The 20,083-nt window shown below is 41.5% G+C and overlaps 1 protein-coding gene and 1 pseudogene across 1 annotated transcript in view; both read left to right on the forward strand.

Annotated features, from left to right (window-relative positions):
* The first annotated feature begins 1,413 nt into the window (after positions 1-1,413).
* Positions 1,414-1,851, forward strand: LOC784243 (large ribosomal subunit protein eL34-like; annotated as a pseudogene).
* A 3,279-nt stretch (positions 1,852-5,130) lies between these two features.
* SOHLH2 (spermatogenesis and oogenesis specific basic helix-loop-helix 2) overlaps positions 5,131-20,083 on the forward strand; it is a 40,743-nt gene continuing 25,790 nt past the window's right edge. Inside the window, exons 1-2 of the mRNA XM_002691802.6 lie at positions 5,131-5,426; positions 19,302-19,516. Of these exons, the coding sequence (XP_002691848.1) occupies positions 5,379-5,426; positions 19,302-19,516 (263 nt within the window). The 5' untranslated portion in view covers positions 5,131-5,378. The remainder of the gene's footprint in view (positions 5,427-19,301; positions 19,517-20,083) is intronic.

Below are 20,083 nucleotides of genomic sequence, written 5' to 3' on the forward strand. Positions count from 1 at the left end.
AACAAAGGAGGCATGGGAACAGAAAGGGTCCTAGCCTCTTTGACATAGGGATAACAGGGAGAGTTTTTAGGCTGAAATCAGAACCGAGGGATAAATGAGTGAGCAGCTGGGGAGGGTCAGAAGAGATATCCAGCGTGGTGTCTAAATCAGTGAACTTTGTTCTCAGTGGTCGCTGGCCAACATTGCTCTGTCCTTTGAAGCTGGCTCCGGGCTTCTCTAGGCTTCAGGTGATTCATCCCTTCAGCACTGTAGTCTCAAGAAAGAGGCCACTTTGGTCATGGGGCTCCTACGCTGGGGAGAATCCCAAGACACTGTCAGGGAATCCTGTTCACTTCCTCTAGTTTAATCTAGTTGACTTGATTAAAAGCTGAATCTTAAAAGCCAGATAGGGGCAAGAGAATGTGTGCCCTAGTGCCTCACTGAGGAATGAGAAGTTAATTTCATAAGCAGAGGAGCCTTGCACACTTTAAATGAGGAAGGGATGAGATTAAAACTGACCTATCCACATTTCCTGGGCCACCACCAACACAATGATACCAGTCCAACTTTGAGATACCAAGCTTGTCATTTTGGTGCCTGCAATATTTTTTTCCTTTCCTCTAAACCTTGTCTTTTTCTTTCCATGATGAAATGAGTGGCATTATGAAATAAAGGACAGGTTGTAGACTTGGAGGCAGAAAGACCAGAATCCAAGTCAGTGTATACCAATCAACTACTGAAATGACTTTCATTCATTCATTCACATATTTAGTGCCTGCTATGAGCCAGGCATTTTTCTACGCCAAGGTGATAATAGTGAATGACACAAATTTCCTCTTCTAGAGAGGGGAGAAAAACAAGTAAAAACATATATATGCTGTATAACATTAGAAAAATTTTATAAAGAAAAATGGAGGGGTTAGATTCTAATTGGAGTATCCACAGAGATGACATCATAACAAATCTACATGAAATGGAGAAACCTGGGGAAGAGCATTCCAAGCAGAAGGATGACAAGGGCAAAATATTCTAGCTTTGCACTTACCTGGTATTTTAGGAAGAAGAGGAGGTCATGAGAGGTCCTAGGAATGGTAAGAGATAAAGTTGATGGAGTCAGATGATATAAAGCCTTGTTAGACTTGGAAAATAATTTAAATGTTTTTTCTGACAGAAGGGTTTTGAGAAAGAGTTAATACTCTGACTTTTATTTTAAAAGATTATTCTAGCTATTCTATGATGAAATGCCTGAAAGGAGATGGGGGAAAATGGCAAAAGTGGAAGCAAAGGTCACCTTCCTTAGTTACGAGTATAAACATATCCTTGTTTACAATTCTACAGTGGAACTCAACAGTCAAGTTATGGTACACTCTTGGATTCAGTATTCCAAAATATTGCAGACACAGTGTTTAAAAGTATATGTATTTTAAAAGTGAATTCAGAGGACGGCATCTAGAGGCCTTCAGGATGGTGCAGCGTCTGACGTACCATCGTAGGCTGTCCTACAATACAGCCTCTAACAAAACCAGGCTGTCCCGAACCCCTGGTAATAAAATTGTTTACCTTTATACCAAGAAGGTTGGGAAAGCACCAAAATCTGCATGTGGTGTGTGCCCAGGCCGACTGAGAGGCGTTCGTGCTGTGAGACCAAAAGTTCTCATGAGGTTGTCTAAAACGAAGAAATCTCCGTCAGCCGAGCATATGGTGGTTCCACGTGTGCTAAATGTGTCCGCGACAGGATCAAGCGCGCTTTCCTTATTGAAAAGCAGAAGATCGTTGTTAAAGTATTGAAAGCACAAGCACAAAGTCAGAAAGCTAAATAAAAAATGAACTGTTTTTGAGTAATAAATCAAAACGCTTCGTTCTGTTCACTTCTGTTGTGGTTTGTTAGTGTACAGGTTTGGTTTTTGTGGTAACTGGAGATTCCCCACACATACACTACAGTTTTTAGTTGATCACTTTTTCTGAAAATAATTGGAAGTCAGTGATTGCTGGAATTTTAGACAACATTAAAATACGGACTGTAACGTATTTTCTCCTAGAGGCTATGTTATATTGTTCCTGTTAATAAACACTGTGAGTGTTAGTAAAAAAAAAAAAAGACATGAATTTAGTGCATCTTGGAAGGGAAGTTATGACCAACCTAGATAGCATATTCAAAAGCAGAGACATTACTTTGCCAACAAAGGTCCGTCTAGTCAAGGCTATGGTTTTTCCAGTGGTCATGTATGGATGTGAGAGTTGGACTGTGAAGAAAGCTGAGCGCTGAAGAATTGATGCTTTTAAACTGTGGTGTTGGAGAAGACTCTTGAGAGTCCCTTGGACTGCAAGGAGATCCAACCAGTCCATTCTGAAGGAGATCAGCCCTGGGATTTCTTTGGAAGGAATGATGCTAAAGCTGAAACTCCAATACTTTGGCCACCTCATGCAAAGAGTTGGCTCATTGGAAAAGAGTCTGATGCTAGGAGGGATTGGGGGCAGGAGGAGAAGGGGACGACAGAGGATGAGATGGCTGAATGGCATCACTGACTCGATGGACGTGAGTTTGAGTGAACTCCGGGAGTTGGTGACGGACAGGGAGGCCTGGCGTGCTGCAATTCATGGGGTCGCAAAGAGTTGGACACGACTGAGCTACTGAACTGAAGTATAAAAAATTATTAGTAAAAATGATTGAAATCAGTTAAGTCTCTGGCTTTCAATCTGTGTGGTTACAGTCCTACCTACTTAGGAGAGCATTCTTTGGGCCTCAGCATCTTTAAACAGAAAGGACAATCAGGTAATCCCTAGGTTCCTATCAAATTCTAAATTTCTCTGATTCTGAGAACAAGTCAAGTATAGAACAGTTTCTAGAAAATATCTGGATGGAAAATTTCCAAATATTTTAAGAATAGGTTCTTCACGAGTTCATTTGAGGAGACCATGTGTACTGTACTACTTACAAACCTATTTGTAATTTGAATATTGTGAGAAATACATAATTTTAATTTAGTTTTGGGGGAAATAATGTAATGCATATAGCATATGCATTATATGCAATGCATATAGCATATGAATGCTAATAATTTTAAAGGATTGGAAAACTTTTCTAAGGAATTTGAATTGTTAATTTTGAGTATGTTTTAAAATATATTTCTCTATATAGAATTATTCTATTATTTTTTGTATATTTTATAATTCTTGGTATTCAGCTTTCCATCAAGAATATGACTAGCATATTGTTACTCTAGGGGACCACCGGAAGAGTTTGTCCGTCCATTTATCTCTCCTAATAAAAATGAGTATGATTCAAGAATGTTAATGGTGAAAAAGAAGGTAAATGGTTTAAAATTCTGTGTTATAATTCAGAAGGTTTATAGTAGAGCCTCTCAGCCTCAGTGCTCATGACATTTAGGGCCAGATAATTAATTCTCTGTTCTGGGAGGCTGTTCTGTGCACTGTATGATGTTTAGCAATATTCCTGATGTCTGCTCATTAGATTCTAGTTGTGACAATGAAAAAAAAAACTGTCTCTAGATGTTGACAACTGTTTCTTGAGAGACAAAAATTGCCCCCAGTGAGTGTCATTTCATTTCCATAGATGTCTGGTCATTTACAGAGTAAGCTTCTTTCTTTTAGGAAATTGGAAACTTCTCAAATATCAAAATTGGTTCTTATGGAACCTGGAGTCTTATATTCTTGATACTGAAGAGCTTTGTCACCTTTTTGCTTCCTCCATCACAGGAAATGATTACTTCCTCTTGCATAAATTTTGTCATCATCCACTCGTTTAAAAGCAATGACTGTGTCAGTTTCCACAATGGTTTCATCACTATTAGCATCAGACTTGCTAATCTAGACCTTTAGGTCAATGATAAACTTGATTACCAGACTGGGGAAGGTGCTTAATGCTGTCTGAATTCACCCCTACCTCAATGCCTGGGGATGAATTCACCTATGTTATTATTGGGCAAGCTAACTGCTTCACAGATGTTTAGCTGAACACTCTTAGTGCCTGATTAACTGGAAAAACTGATAGAGCCAAAATTCAGTTCAGTTCAGTCACTCAGTCCTGTCCGACTCTTTGCAACCCAATGGACTGCAGCACACCAGGCTTCCCTGTCCATCACCAACTCCTGGACCTTGTTCAAACTCTTGTCCATTGAGACAGTGAGGTCATCCAACCATCACATCCTCTGTCGTCCCCTTCGCCTCCTACCTTCAGTCTTTCTGAGCATCAGGGTCTTTTCCAATGAGTCAGTTCTTCTCATCAGGTGTCCAAAATATTGGAGTTTCAGCATCAAGATCGGTCCTTTCAATGAATATTCAGGACTGATTTCCTTTAGGACTGACTGGTTTGATCTCCTTGCAGTCCAAGGGACTCTCAAGAGTCTTCTCCAACACCACAGTTCAAATGCATCAATTCTTTGGTGTTCAGCTTTCTTTATGGTCCATTTACAGCTTTCTTAATATCTATTAAAATTATCTTCCAATAATGCAGAATGATCCCATCAGAAATTCACCTGCATTTTCTTTGCATGAAAATCATGGGCAACCACTGTTATATTTATGCTCGCTGTCATGATCTAAATCAGAACCCCTCCACCATCTGCTCAGGAAACAGTTGCCCAGAGATGGGAGGCGGTGGGTCAAGTCGAGCACATGTGTATTATGTGTTCAAGTAAGATCAAGGGTCTAGCCAAATCCAAAGTGACATCCCTCCCCCCCAAGTTTTTAGCAATGAAAGAAACCAAGAACAGTGGTAAAGACAAGAGGAAGGATCCCTCAGGGGTCGGGGCATTCAGTGGATCTCAATAAAATGTCTAGCAAGGCTGAACAAAACAGGTTTCATAGCAGCCCCCGCCTGGAGATTTCTCACTTGAGAAATGAGGACGATATGTGTTGTTGATTCACAGGACGTTTCTTAATAGTTTGGAAATAAACCACTATAATCAGTATTCACCACCCCTACCCTTGGAATAGGATAGGGATCCACCATCCCTTGGTCTTGGAAAAAGAAAAATCCAGTTTGCTAATTCCTGATATTTAAACTTGAAAGCGTTCCCGTAAGACACTGAAGACTTTCTAGACATGTCCTTGCCCCAGGCCTGAGCTGTGTGAGGTCCAGGGCAAGCGGAATGGAACTGTAGGTGGGCTACCGCTAGTGACAGGGTCTCCTGAGGCCCCTCAGGGCACCTTGGGGCGGCCCATCGCCATCCCACCGGTTCCCCGGAAGTCCCCCCCCACCCCCACCCCGACCTGGTGGGGCGGGCGGCAGGGCCACTTTAAGGGCGGGCTGTGGGCGGGCGCCCCGCAGCTGGGGGCCCAGAGCCATTGGCGCGGGGCTGGCAGCTGACGAGGCAGGCGGGCTGCCAAGCTCCTCCCGCGGTGAGGCTGCCCCAGGACTCGCACGTGCGCAACGGGCCATGGCGGCCTCAATTACCGGCCCGGAGTTCGGCCAAACCCCGGGGCAGGTAAGAGGCTGAGGAGGAGGAGGAAGGGGAGGCAGCTGCGTTTATAACGGCGCGCGGGCAGGCGCGGGGCCGACCCCGGGGGCCTTTGCGGGGCGCGAGCCAGTCCAGGACGCCTCCCTGGCAACCCGGCCGGCTCCTGGGAGCCCTCGGCGGGCGCCTGCCCACCTCGAGGTCGAGGACGTGCTCGGTCATCTCAGGAGCGGAGGCCCGAGGAGGGAAGGGGACCTGGCCGTGTTGTCGTCACAGAGTCACCCCCTCGAACTCTCGACGTTCGCCCATCACAGACTCATTTTCGGGGCCCCGGACCACCGGTGGGGCGACCCGAGGGCGAGACGTCTTGGGCTAGTGACCAGATAAAACAGGAAAGGCAGTTTTTATGTTTTCGCCTGAATCCTGTATACAAAAGTTGGTTCCACACGTTTCAGTTTGGATATGGAGGCTTTTAGTCACCATCTTGAATACGGGAAAGTTTATCTTCAGGTCTCTAGTCTGCACAACTCGGATGCCTTTTTTTTTCTTTCACTTTGCTCACTGGCGGGTTGTCCGGAGTGTCCTTGCACACCCCCGACCCCCAAACTGGCTGACGCCTGTCGAGACCGTCGCCATTGGTGGGAAAAGGCGGCTGCCCTCCTCCCACATTCTCCCACCCTATTCACAAATCTGCCCCTACCCCAGTCTCGGGGAGGCGCTGGGGCGGGGGGCTCACCTTATTTACCATCCCCTCGGCAGAAATGCAGAATCATTTTTGTGACTCATTTTCGATAATAATGAAAGGTGATTAGCAGCTCACCAGGAAGGAAAGTGAAAGTGAAAGTGAAGTCGCTCAGTCGTGTCCGACTCTTTGCGACCCCGTGGACTGTGGCCCACCAGGCTTCTCCGTCCATGGGATTCTCCAGGCAAAAATACTGGAGTGGGTTGCTATTTCCTTCTCTAGGAGATCTTCCCGAACCAGGGATCGAACCCAGGTCTTCTGCATTGCAGGTAGACGGTTTAACCTCTGAGCCACCAGGAAGGAAGCATAAACTAAACCCAACCCCACCCCACCCTAGGAAGCAAGGCGAGCTGGCGTTGACTTTCTTTTATTTCACGTCTTGATAAATGTGAGAGGGAAACCTGGGCGGTGTCGAGTTTTGAATCCCTGAGAGTGTTATACATACTCCAGTCTCTACAAACTCCTTGAGAACAAGCTTTCTGAACCGAATTACTACCACTCGGAAGTGGACCATGTTTAAGAGGTTTTTGTAATTCTTTCAAAATGGAAGCACCTATCGGGCTTCCCTCATAGTCTAGTCGGTAAAGAATCTGCCTGCAATGCAGAAGACCAGCGTTCGATCCCTGGGTCGGGAAGATCCCCTGGAGAAGGAAATGGCAACCCACTCCAGTATTCTTGCCTGGCAGGCTACAGTCCATGGGGTTGCAAAGAGTCGGACACGACTTAGCGACTAGAGAGAGAGAGATTTAAACTCAGGAAAAACAGTATTTTGAGGATATATGATTCGGCAGAGCTGCACACAGTGGAATTCTGAATAAAATATCTCATGCCCGAGTAGTTAGTACATAGATGATTGCGGCTTTCCGCCCTTAAGAGACCCTGAAGCCCCAACTGTACCCTTTGAGCAGCTTGCTCATTTCTCCAGCTAGAGCTGCTTAAAGCCCTGACTCCTGGAGAAACTGGTGACCAGCAAGCGCCCCGGTCAGGGCACGAGCTCCCCCAGCTGCTGCTGATTGTCAGCGCTGCTCCCGGTGATAAGAGTGACATAAATAACAGCTCAGTAAAATGCAGGAGCCATTTGCTTTAAGCACTTCAGCACCTGCTGTTACTAATTAAGGGTTTAGCCTGCCACAGATTGCAAATGGAAATCCAGTGTTTTAAAAATGGCAGAGACTGGCGTGCCCTGCCTGTTACCCTAATCTTAGTAATCAGAGTGGATGAAGAGCGTGGGTGATGATGGTGTGGCATTGTAAAAAAACTGCCCACACTTAAGGGAGCTACACCAAGGTATTTATCCCTGAGTGCTGGAATTAAATGCTTTTTATTTTCTCTTCGGACTGCTTTGAAGTTTCCAACCTCCAGCAATGAATATGTATTGCTTTTGTTAAAGGAGTGCAGTAAACAATTCAGATAGGAAAAAAAAAAAATTTCCACCAAATGAAGCCCAGCATCAGTTCAGATTGTGATGCTCACAGGTGAAAATCTTAGAGGTACTAAAGGCAGTTTTCCAGAGCTGAATATACTAGAACGTTTTATTCATTTTCCTTTTATTCTTATCAGTGGATACTTCTCATCACCTGTGCTCATATTACACCATCAACAAGATATTTTTAACTGTATAAATATTCAAATTTAAGTTGATTAGAAGCTCTTCTAGACCTTATAAATGTAATAAATGTGATAAGGCTTTAAAAAAAAAAGTTCTTCAGTTAATTTGAGTTACTTGGGGACAGTGGGGCAGTATTCTGATCTGATTTAGGAACGTTCCTCGTGTGCTGATTTTGTGGGGCAGAGATGGAAGCTTTTGGCAGGAGAATGAATCAGTTCTTCTCAGATCGGCTTTATTTCCTGCCCCTCTGTGTCCTGTTACAAGTTGCAGAAAGGCGCATGAGGGGTACTTTGCTTCCTCATCTCTTTCAGAATCTCTTTCCACCTCTCCTCAGTTTTTCCCCAGTACCTGGGTTCTGCCCGTCAAAGCTCGCTCTTGACTTTTCTCCACAAGACTAGCTGAGGAATTCTAGAGAACTTAGAACTGAGCCTTTGAGCAGAATATTGCGGTGAGAAGCAATAGAGCTATTCACGTTAGTAACTGATGCACATTGTTCAAAACTTAACCTGCATTACCTGTGGCTCAAATAATGAAGACAGCAGTTTGGTTTAGGGCTATTTTCACTGCCTGATGTGGACACATTTTCCTTCTAATTCTACTCTCCCCTTCCCGTCTCCTTGATTTGATGAGTTCCATGTGCTCAAATTTGGTGTTACCTGGGATCATAGGGCAGTACTACCACCTGCAGGGCATTGTACAAACACTTCTCCTTAACAATAGTCCTGTGATTTAAGTACTATTACCCTCCCGGCCAGATGAGGACTTCAGAGGTGCATTACTCAGAGATGCTAGTTAGTGACTGAACAAGGCAATGGATGCTGTTATACCTACCGTGAAAGCCTTTGCTGCAAACTGTCAGGATGTTAAAAAAAATATGTTGTATATTAACACATATATATGAAATCTAGGAAAATGGTACTGATAAACCTATTTGCAGGGCAGGAATAGAGATGCAGTCATAGAGAACCGATTTGTGGACACATTGGGGGAAGTAGAACATGGGACGAATTGAGAGAGTAGCACTGACTTGTTTATACTATCATGTGTGAATTAGATAGCTAGTGGGAAGCTGCTGTACAGCACAGGGAGCTGAGCTCAGTGCTCCAGTGGGGTAGGGTAGGGGGTGGGAGGGTGGACCAAGAGACAGGGGATATATGTGTACATACAGCTGACTCACACTGTTGTACAGTAGAAGCTAACACAACATTGTAAAGCAGTCATACTCTAATTTTTTTTTTTTTTTAAGGATCAGTAACAGCTTTAGTAGAACTGATCTTCCACTATATTCCCTGTCTTGCAAGGATTGAAAGCCATTCATTCTTAATAGTGAAAAGAAAAAAAAAAAAGATTCCTAGGATGTAAGAGAGCTGGTCTGTCTGTCCACCTTGAATTCCCAGCACAGCATCTGCCCTGGAGTAGGGACTCAGTAAATACCAATGGTGAGAGTACTGAGACATCAAGTACATTTAAGCAGATGCAATAAAAGTGGCAGGAGGTCTTAAAGGAAAAAAGAAACTTTACTACTAGAAAGGTTTGCAAGTGGTTCATAGCCCAGGACATCCTAGTTGATACATGTTTTTTAGTATAATAATTAATAGCACCACCTTTGTTCTCATGAGTCTCAGTTTGGAAGGTAAATTAAATGGTCACCCCATCTGTAGCAGGCACGTTACTTTTGGACATTCATAGGTTGCTTCAGTTAACCTGGTTAATTAAAAAACAAAAATCTAGTTACTCATTTTAGGACCCCTTGTTAATGATTGTTTCACTGCTTGGCATTTGGTTCACAAGTGATTGTAATGGTATAAAAGAAACCCTGTGCCCCAGTGGAGGTTCACAAATACTCTTCACTCAAAAGCAGCATGGTGGCTTAGAGTCCTCCAAGTATTAATGGAAATGAAGAATGTTTATAAAATTAAAAGGAAACACTCTAAAAGGGTCCTGATACTGTCTACTGTAGAAATTCCAGATTTCAAAATTCACTTAAGAGTGTTATGCTGTCTTCTTAGAATGTAGAAGGAGGACATGAAGCTGGTGACATGAGTTGATATTAGGCTATGAAAGGCCTAATATCAAATAATAATATTGAATTATTATTCTGTTTAAACTAGAGTGGGGCAGGAGAGTGGGATTGGCTCATGATGATCAATTGAGCACACCTATCGACATTCCGGCTTCCCCAGTCTACCTGGCAAGAGTTGCTTAACAGTGTGCTGATACCTTTAGCAAGTAAATATTGAAAAGACAAAAAAAAGCAGAGGTGGTATTCTAAATTAGAAGTCCATGGAGAGGTATATTTCAGTTCAGTTGCCCGGTCGTGTCTGACTCTTTGTGACCTCATGGACTGCAGCACGGCAGGCTTCCCTGTCCATCACCAACTCCCAGAGTTTGCTCAAACTCATGTCCGTCGAGTCGGTGATGCCATCCAACCGTCTCATCCTCTGTTGTCCCATTCTCTTCCAGCCTTCAGTCTTTCCCAGCATTAGGGTCTTTTCCAAGGAGTCAGTTCTTCATATCAGGTGGCCAAAGAATTGGAGTTTTATCTTCAGCATCAGTCCTTCCAATGAATATTCAGGACTGATTTCCTTTAGGATTGACTGGTTCGATCTCCTTGCAGTCCAAGGGACTCTCAAGAGTCTTCTCCAACACCACATTTTAAAAGCATTAATTCTTCAGCACTCAGCTTTCTTTATAGTTCAACTCTCACATCCATACGTGACTACTGGAAAAACCATAGCTTTGACGAGACGGACCTTTGTTGGCAAAGTAATGTCTCTGCTTTTTAATAAGCTGTCTAGATTGGTCATAACTTTTCTTCCAAGGAGCAAACATCTTTTAATTTCATGGCTGCAGTCACCATCTGCAGTGATTTTGGAGCCCGCCCAAAAAAAGTCTGTCACTGTTTCTACTGTTTCCCCATCTATTTGCCATGAAGTGATGGGGCTGGATGCCATGATCTTAGTTTTCTGAATGTTGAGTTTTAAGTCAACGTTTTCACTCTCTTTCACTTTCATCAAGAGGCTCTTTAGTTCTTTGCTTTCTGCCATAAGTGTGGTGTCATCTGCATATCTGAGGTTATTGATATTTCTCCCGGCAGTCTCGATTCCAGCTTGTGCTTCATGCAGGCTGGCATTTCTCATGATGTACCCTGCATATAAGTTAAATAAGCAGAGTGACAATATGCATCCTTGATGTAGTCCTTTCCTGATTTGGAACCGGTCTGTTTTTCCATGTCCAGTTCTAACTGTTGCTTCTTGACCTGCATGCAGATTTCTCAGGAGGCAGGTTAGGTGGTCTGGTATTCCCATCTCTTGAAGAATTTTCCACATTTTGTTGTGATCTACACAAAGGTTTTGGTGTTGTCAATAAAGCAGAGGTATACGTTTTTCTGGTATTTTCTTGCTTTTTTGATGATCTAATGGATGTTGGCAATTTGATCTCAGGTTCCTCTGGCTTTTCTAAATCCAGCTTGAACATCTGGAAGTTCACAGTTCATGTACTGTTAAAGCCTGGCTTCGAGAATTTTGACCCAAGCTTGCCCGTGAGTGTCCAGGAGTCTCTGGTGGAGGCGTGGGAGGGTGGTGGCCTGCTGCAGGGTTGGGGGCACTGAGTATAGCACTGCCTGCATGGGACCTTTTGAAAGAGGTCGCCATTATCTTCATTACCTCCACCATAGTTTGGCCTCAGGTCAAATAACACAGGAGACCCAGGTTTGATCCCTGGGTTGGGAAGATCCTGGAGAAGGAAATGGCAACCCCACTCCAGTATCCTTGCCTGGAAAATCCCATGGAGCTTGGTGGGGTACAGTCCATGGGGTCACAAAGAGTCAGACATGGCTGAGCAACTTCTTCACTTCACATAACTGGGAGGGAATACAGCCCCACCCTTCAGCTGAAAATTGGATTAAAGATTTACTGTGGGTGGCCCCACCCATCAGAACAAGACCTAATTTCCCCCTCAGTCAGTCTCTCCCATCAAGAAGCTTCCATAAGCCTCTTATCCTTCTCCATCAGAGGGCAGACAGACTGAAAACCACAATCACAGAAAACTAACCAATCTGATCACATGGACCACAGCCTTGTCTAACTCAATGAAACTATGAGCCATGCCATGTAGGGCCACCCAAGACGGATGGGTCATGGTGGAGAGTTCTGATAAAACCTAGTCCACTGGAGAAGGGACTGGCAAACCACTTCAGTATTCTTGCCTTGAGAACCCCATGAGCAGTATGAAAGGCAAAAAGATATGACACTGAAAAATGAAGTCCCCAGGTCAGTAGGTGCCCAATATGCTATTGGAGATCAGTGGAGAACTCCAGAAAGAATGAAGAGATGGAACCAAAGCAAAAACAACACCCAGTTATGGATGTGACTGGTGATGGAAGTAAAGTCCGATGCTGTAAAGAACAGTATTGCATAGGAACCTGGAACGTAAGGTACATGAAGTGAAGTGAAGTCACTCAGTCATGTCCGACTCTTTGTGGCCCCATGGACTGTAACCTATCAGGCTCCTCTCTCTATGTGATTTTCCAGGCAAGAATACTGGAGTGGGTTGCCATTTCCTTCTCCAGGGATCTTCCCTATCCAGGGATCGAACCCGGTTCTCCCGCATTGTAGGTAGATGCTTTAATTTCTGAGCCACCAGGGCAGGTAAGATACATGAATCAAGGCTACTTGAAAGTGGTCGAACAGGAGATGGCAAGAGTGAACGTTGACACTTTAGGAATCAGCAAACTAAAATGGACTGGAATGGATGAATTTAACTCAGGTGACCATTATATCTACTACTGTGGGCAAGAACCCCTTAGAAGAAATGGAGTAGCCCTCATAGTCAACAAAAGAGTCCAAAATGCAGTACTTGGATACAATCTCAAAAATGACAGAATGATCTCTGTTCATTTCCAAGGCAAACCATTCAATATCACAGTAATAATGCTGAATAAGCTGAAGTTGGACGGTTCTTGAAGACCTACAAGACCTTCTAAAAATAACACCCCAAAAAGATGTCCTTTTCATTGTGGGATACTGGAATGCAAAAGTAGGAAGTCAAGAAATACCTGGAGTAATGGGCAAATTTGGCCTTAGAGTACAGAATGAAGCAAGGCAAAGGCTAACAGAGTTTTGCCAAGAGAACTCACTGGTCATAGCAAACACCCTCTTCCAACAACAAAAGAAAAGACTTTACACATGGACATCACCTGCTTTTTCTAAAGAAAATGAACTCTATCTGAGTCCTGAGCTCCTGGTATTGGTAGTTTCCAGATGTCTACAGCTGACAAGAATGGAAGGAAAGCCAGCTCTCTCTACCCTGGAGGGGAAAAAAAAAAACAAAGTGCTTGGTTTTTAGAGTAAAGCCTACCTTTATTTAGACAAATAGCCAGTCCTAGTCTTGTTGCTGTCCAGCCTTTCTTCCACCATCCCTCCCACTCACATCAAACCCACAGTCGGTTGTTCCTTTAAAAGAAATAATAACTGGGGAAGCAGACCACCCCACCTTCAGGGAAAACTGCTCACACTGTTTCAACTGAGTCCTTGATTCATGTTTATGTTTGGATAACCAAGAATGGCAGACAACCGTTCCAGGGATAGGTGATAAAGGTGGTAGGAAAAACTTTAAAAATTTCTGATTTGTATCTTTAGAGGGGATATCATATCCTAAAAATTGCAGACTATGATCAATTATCAAAGGAAAAAAATATTAGAAATGAGCAATTCACATTAAATTAACTGAAATTGTAAAAATCTTTAGAATAGGACTTGGCACCCCACTCCAGTACTCTTGCCTGGAAAATCCCATGGATGGAGGAGCCTAGTAGGCTGCAGTCAATGGGGTCGCCAAGAGTCAGACACGACTGAGCAACTTCACTCTCACTTTTCACTTTCATGTATTGGAGAAGGAAATGGCAACCCACTCCAGTGTTCTTGCCTGGAGAATCCCAGGGACGGGGGAGCCTGGAGGGCTGCCGTCTATGGGGTCGTACAGAGTCGGACACAACTGAAGTGACTTAGCAGCAGCAGCAAAGCTTGAGCTAGTAATATGAACAATAAACTTAAGTCTCTCAGAAGTTGAGACATGAAGGATCAATTTAGGATGCCCAGCATCTAACAGACTGTTCCTAAGGACAGTGACAACAGGAGAAAATGACCAAAGAAATAATAGAAGGAACTTTCTAGAGCTGAAGATCCATTGAGTGCCAAGTGAGCTGAGTAAGGCCCATACCCAGACACATCCTAGAAAACGATCAGAGTCCACAGCATGAGAGAAAAGCACTAAAAGAAAAACAAGGCAGCCTTTTCTTTTCATCAGCAACTCTGGATGCAAGAAGGCAATGACTCAGTATCTTCAGAGATAAAGAGATTCTAACTTGTTGGAGTATTTTGATTAGAAAACTAGCATTGAATTGTGGTCCCTAATGCCACCAAAGAACATAAATAAGGAGTTTTAACTCTTAACATTGTAGGAGCAACAGGAGGGAAAAGGAAAATTTGCTCAGCCTAACAGAAAGCTTGGGAAAAGAGAAACAAAATTATAGTGAATGAAAAACCTGAGATAACAAATGAAAGGAGTAAGACCATTTCATGTTAAGTTATAAATGTTTCACAATTAATTAATGTTAGTAATTAATTACATTATATTGATTACCTTAATTAATGGTCATTAACTAGTGCCATTAATGTAATTACTTATTAAAAACTTAGTAATTATATATAAAAAACTGAAATTTGATGGAAAAAACAAAAATTCAAATATATGTTACTTGCAAAATTCATACAAAATCAAAATGGTAAGGAAAGCCTCAAAATAAAGGGGTGCAAAAAACTAACTGCTGAATATCAGAAAAAAATAAAATTTCAGATGAAAAGCATTAAAAAAATAGACATATTTTATATATAGTTTATTCTCAATATGGTTAGTAATATATGATATGTATATGTTAATACATACTGAATAAACATAGATCACTATATAGTATATATTAAGTATTACAGTTACATATTTGTATGAATATATGGAATTATTAGGAACCTTTATGTACCTAATCCATAGTTACACACAGAGTCTCAGTTCAGTTCAGTCGCTCAGTCGTGTCTGACTCTTTGCAACTCCATGAATTGCAGCACGCCAGGCCTCCCAGTCCATCACCATCTCCCGGAGTTCACTCAAACTCACATCCATCGAGTCGGTGATGCCATCCAGCCATCTCATCCTCTGTCATCCCCTTTTCCTCCTGCCCCCAATCCCTCCCAGCATCAGAGTCTTTTCCAATGAGTTGGCTCTTTGCATGAGATGGCCAAAGTACTGGAGTTTCAGCTTCAGCATCATTCCTTCCAAAGAACACCCAGGGCTGATCTCCTTTAGAATGGACTGGCTGGACCTCCTTGAAGTCCAAGGGACTCTCAAGAGTCTTCTCCAACACCACAGTTCAAAAGCATCAATTCTTCGGTGCTCAGCTTTCTTCACAGTCCAACTGTCACATCCATACATGACCACTGGAAAAACCATAGCCTTGACTAGACAGACCTTTGTTGGCAAAGTCTGTAGTTAGAGAAATCGATGAATTGACAAACCATATTTAGAGAGGGACAATTTATACATCTGCTTCATAAACTGAAAAATCAAGTAGACCTAAAGTAAGAGAGACAGCAATGAACAAGTTTAATCTGAAAGCTATGTAAAGACTATATGCCCAACGGAAATATGCAGTTTTTTTCAAATATCCATGTAACATTAAACATCGTATATTAAGTCACAGAGAAAATACCAACCAGTTCTAAAAAGTAGAAGTCATGTTGGGTACATCCACTGATGACAATGCACTGAAACAAGAAATGAGTCAATAGCCCCCAAAATTAAAGGAAAAAACCACTAACCACTTGACAATAACTTCATTATATAGGTGTTTAACATTTATTTTACTAGTAAGCAGTAAAGAACAAAAAAGGCAGTCTAAAACTTAACTTTATAAAGTAACTTCAAGCCGAGATTTCACTGACAAATTTTACCCAAACTTCAAGAAGCTGATAATTTCTTCTTTTATAAAATATTCAAGACCGTGAAATAGTTTTTAAGCTTTCTATTTCTTCAAGGCTGGCATAACCTTGATACCCAAGCCAGATAAGTCAGTACCATAAAACAAAATTATATCCAGTTTTACTTATGAACATAGATGCAAAAATCTAAAATAAAGGAATTGAATCTGTTTGCATTAAGCATAGGTTTATTCCAGTAATTCAATGATGACTTGACATTAGGAAATCTATTAATGTAATTCACTGATGGATGACAGGAGAAAAAAATACAATCATGTTGATACTGAAAAAGCTGTTGATAAATTTTAACACCCATTTCTGATTTAAAATTCTTAGCCTCCAAATAGAGAACTATTTAACTTGGTTAAGGGTATTGACCTTCAGTAGTGGTAAAAACATTTGAAATATTCCTGTTATAGAAAGTCAGGAACAAGACAAGCATGCTCAATTTACTCCTGCTATTTACTGTTGTTTTGAATGTCCTGTGTGTGAATGTTAAGTCGCTTCAGTTGTATCCAACTCTTTGCAATCCTATGGACCATAGCCCTCTTGGCTCCTCTGTCCATGGGATTCTCCAGGCAAGAATACTGGAGTGGGTTGCCGTGCCCTCCAGGGGATCTTCCCAACTCAGGGATCAAACCCACATCTTTTATGTCTCCTGCATTGGCAGGTAGGTTCTTTACCACTAGCGCCGCCTGGAAAGCCCTTTGAATGTCCTAGCCATGCTTTAAGATCAATAAGTAAAAGACATAAATTCTGGAGACAGGGATAAAGATGTCAGTTTTAAAAACTATGTGATAACCTACCAAGGAAATCAAAGAATCAGCTAAAAAATATTGGAACTAAATGGAGAGTACCTTAAAGTACTTGAAGCAAATTCCTTATACAGAAATTGATAGTGCTTCTCTCTGTCAGCTATAATCAATCAGGAAGTATAGTGAGAAAATATATCTCTTTGACATTGATTCTGAAATCTTGAAAAATCTAGGAATCAATGTGTGAAGACACTTGAAAAATCTATGTGAAGGTAACTAGAAAACTGAAGCTCCAATATTTTGACCACCTGATGTGATGAACCGACTCATTGGAAAAGACCCTGATGCCGGGAAAGACTGAATCCAGGAGAAGACTGTCCTAGAAGATGAGATGGTTAGATGGCGTCACCGACTCAATGAACATGAGTTTGAGCAAACTGAGAGATGGTGAAGGACAGGAAATCTTGGTGTGCTGCAGTCCGTGGGGTTGCAGAGTCAGACATGACTTAGCCACTGAGCAATAACAACAAGAAAAATGAACAACATAAGACCAGATTTCTCTGAGTCATACTTCCTAAATAGGGAGATGTAATACCATAATGATAGTCCCTAATTAATCTTAAAAATAAATGCCAACCTTAATCAAAATTTTAACAAGACTCCTTATGGAACTTGACAAGCTGATGATAAAATTCTGTAGGAAGAAACATTGTGAGAAAATATCTAAGGACCAAATAGAAAAATAGTAAAGAGGGAACCATATGCTCTAGCAAATATAAAATATAAAGAGCTAGTAATTAGTGTGCTATTAACCAGGAATAGACAAATAGATCAATGCATCAGAATGAAGTCCCCCAAAATTTACATACATACATACTTATATAATACATATATATGGCATTTGAAACTATTAAGAGAAGTTTAGCTTATTCATTAATGCTGTTCTTTGACATTTTAACTGGGTTGTATTTAATGTCTGTATAGAATAAAGCACGGAAATGAAAGGTGAAGATGGAAATTCTATTTTTTCTAACTAAATGTGCTTGAAAATATCCCCAAATGAAAATAAAGAACATTTTTTATTCCTAATCTTGGAATTTGAATAGCATGTATATTCCATTCAAAGAACGGATTTGGTTTGAGTATTTCTTAGAATTGGGAGATTTAAATCTTTCTCTGTTCTTTGAAATGTGTGTTTCATAAAAATCAATGATACATTCCAATTAAAATATTTTAAATGAAAAAAAATCATATTTTCTAAACAGCAAGACTGCAAAGGCCATGCTATTTACTAAGCTATCTTTCTGGAGCCTTTGATGAAGTATTATTAATTTTCTATCTAAAAACATTCTACTAATGCCTTTTATTTAGATGTACTCTAAATAGTAATCATTTAAAATAAGCATATAAACTTGTATGAACAAGCAAAAAAGTAGTATTAAGAGAAACAAACTTTAAAATTGCTACTTCAGTTCAGTTCAGTCGCTCAGTTGTGTCCAACTCTTTTCGACCCCATGAATCGCAGCATGCCAGGCCGCCCTGTCCATCACCAACTCCCGGAGTTCACTGAGACTCATGTCCATCAAGTCAGTGATGCCATCCAGCCATTTCATCCTCTGTCATCCCCTTCTCCTCCTGCCCCCAATCCCTCCCAGCATCAGACTCTTTTCCAATGAGTCAACTCTTCGCATGAGGTGGCCAAAGTACTGGAGTTTCAGCTTTAGCATCATTCCTTCCAAAGAAATCCCAGGGCTCATCTCCTTCAGAATGGACTGGCTGGATCTCCTTGCAGTCTAAGGGACTCTCAAGAGTCTTCTCCAACACCACAGTTTAAAAGCATCAATTCTTCGGCGCTCAGCCTCTTCACAGTCCAACTCTCACATCCGTACATGACCACTGGAAAAACCATAGCCTTGACTAGACGGACCTTTGTTGGCAAAGTAATGTCTCTGCTTTTCAATATGCTGTCTAGGTTGGTCATAACTTTCCTTCCAAGGAGTAAGCGTCTTTTAATTTCATGGCTGCAGTCACCATCTGCAGTGATTTTGGAGCCCAAAAAAATAAAGTCTGTCACTGTTTCCACTGTTTCCCCATCTATTTCCCATGAAGTGATGGGACCAGATGCCATGATCTTCATTTTCTGAATGTTGAGCTTTAAACCAACTTTTTCACTCTCCACATTAAAATTGCTAAGCACCTAATAAATGCTTTCATCCAGGACATTCAACATTTTCAAGTACAAATTTTGTGGCGAGTTCTTTCTCAAATATGAAACTTGTACATTGTAATCACTCTGTTAAATAAAAGCACATTTTGTACATATACACATGTATATACATATGTGTGTGTATATATATATGTGTGTGTGCACACACACACATATACACACACACACATAAATCATGTGGGAGAGGCACCAGCTTGGTTCTGTCATTAATAAACAGGTTTTCCAGCAGGGTGGACAATTGGAGAACTGGACCAAAAGAATCTTATCTGTTGTTAATAGGATGAGAAAGAGACTTATAGGACAACCACATATTTGCAAGCAAAACTTTTAAAAATAGCATGACTTTCAAATCTGTTCAATACCTAGGTTCTAAGGACGTGAGATGAATAGCTCCCGCCCTTGATGTATGCTTATAGTTGGCCATTCAGTCCAGCTGAATAGTCAGTCATTGGCTGTTTGTAACCTTTGTTTATTTTCTCATACATGATGACTTGTTCTCTATGCCTAGACATTGTGTGTCTGCTTTTTTCCTTCTCTTTCAGGCAAATATAGACCTCTTATTAGTGGGCGATGTCACAGTTCAGTACCTGGCTGATACTGTACAGAAATTATTTTCAAATATAGCAAAAGTCACCATCATCATTAGTGATGTGAAGAAGGCAGCAGCACTTGTGGATGACTGCACATTTGACATGGTTTTCCTGAAGCTGACTTCTCCACCAACTGCTGAGGAGCTGGAAGTGGTCAAATTAATTAGGTAAAATCTTGACTCTATATCTTTAGAATAGTTTTTATTAAAACTTGCTCCTATAAAAATCCTTAGAAGACGATACTATTCTACTTTAATTTTTAAGGTGAGAGATGTTTTCAAGGGCAAAATCTCTATATATGTCTTTGTTTTTACTGCCAGTTTGGCATACTATTATAAGAATTGTCATTTCAACTTAAAAAGTAATAGGTGAGGGTATAAGAATTAATTGGTCATAGAAATTTATTTGGTATATAATGCTTCCCTTAATTTGATAGGCACTCCTTTTTAATATGATGTCATTAGCATGGCATATCTTTTCAGAGTTCATTAATTGTTATAGCAGATACTAAAGCAGGTGACCACTCTGGGTCATGGTGGCTGTGGGCTGAAGGTGTCTCTTTCAAGAAATGTCCTGATGTGGAAGAGCCATGAGGCTCTCTGTATCCACTGAGTCCAGGTCAGTACCGATTCCATTACTCTTGTTTCATCCAGCAGGTCCATAGACGTTCTCCTTCTGTTTGACCCACTTTATTCTGGAGATCTGGAGTCTAGAGGTGAAGAGTTAGGTTCTTC

This window comes from Bos taurus, chromosome 12, assembly GCF_002263795.3.
Source record: "Bos taurus isolate L1 Dominette 01449 registration number 42190680 breed Hereford chromosome 12, ARS-UCD2.0, whole genome shotgun sequence".
In the NCBI taxonomy this organism is placed as follows: Eukaryota; Metazoa; Chordata; class Mammalia; order Artiodactyla; family Bovidae; genus Bos; species Bos taurus.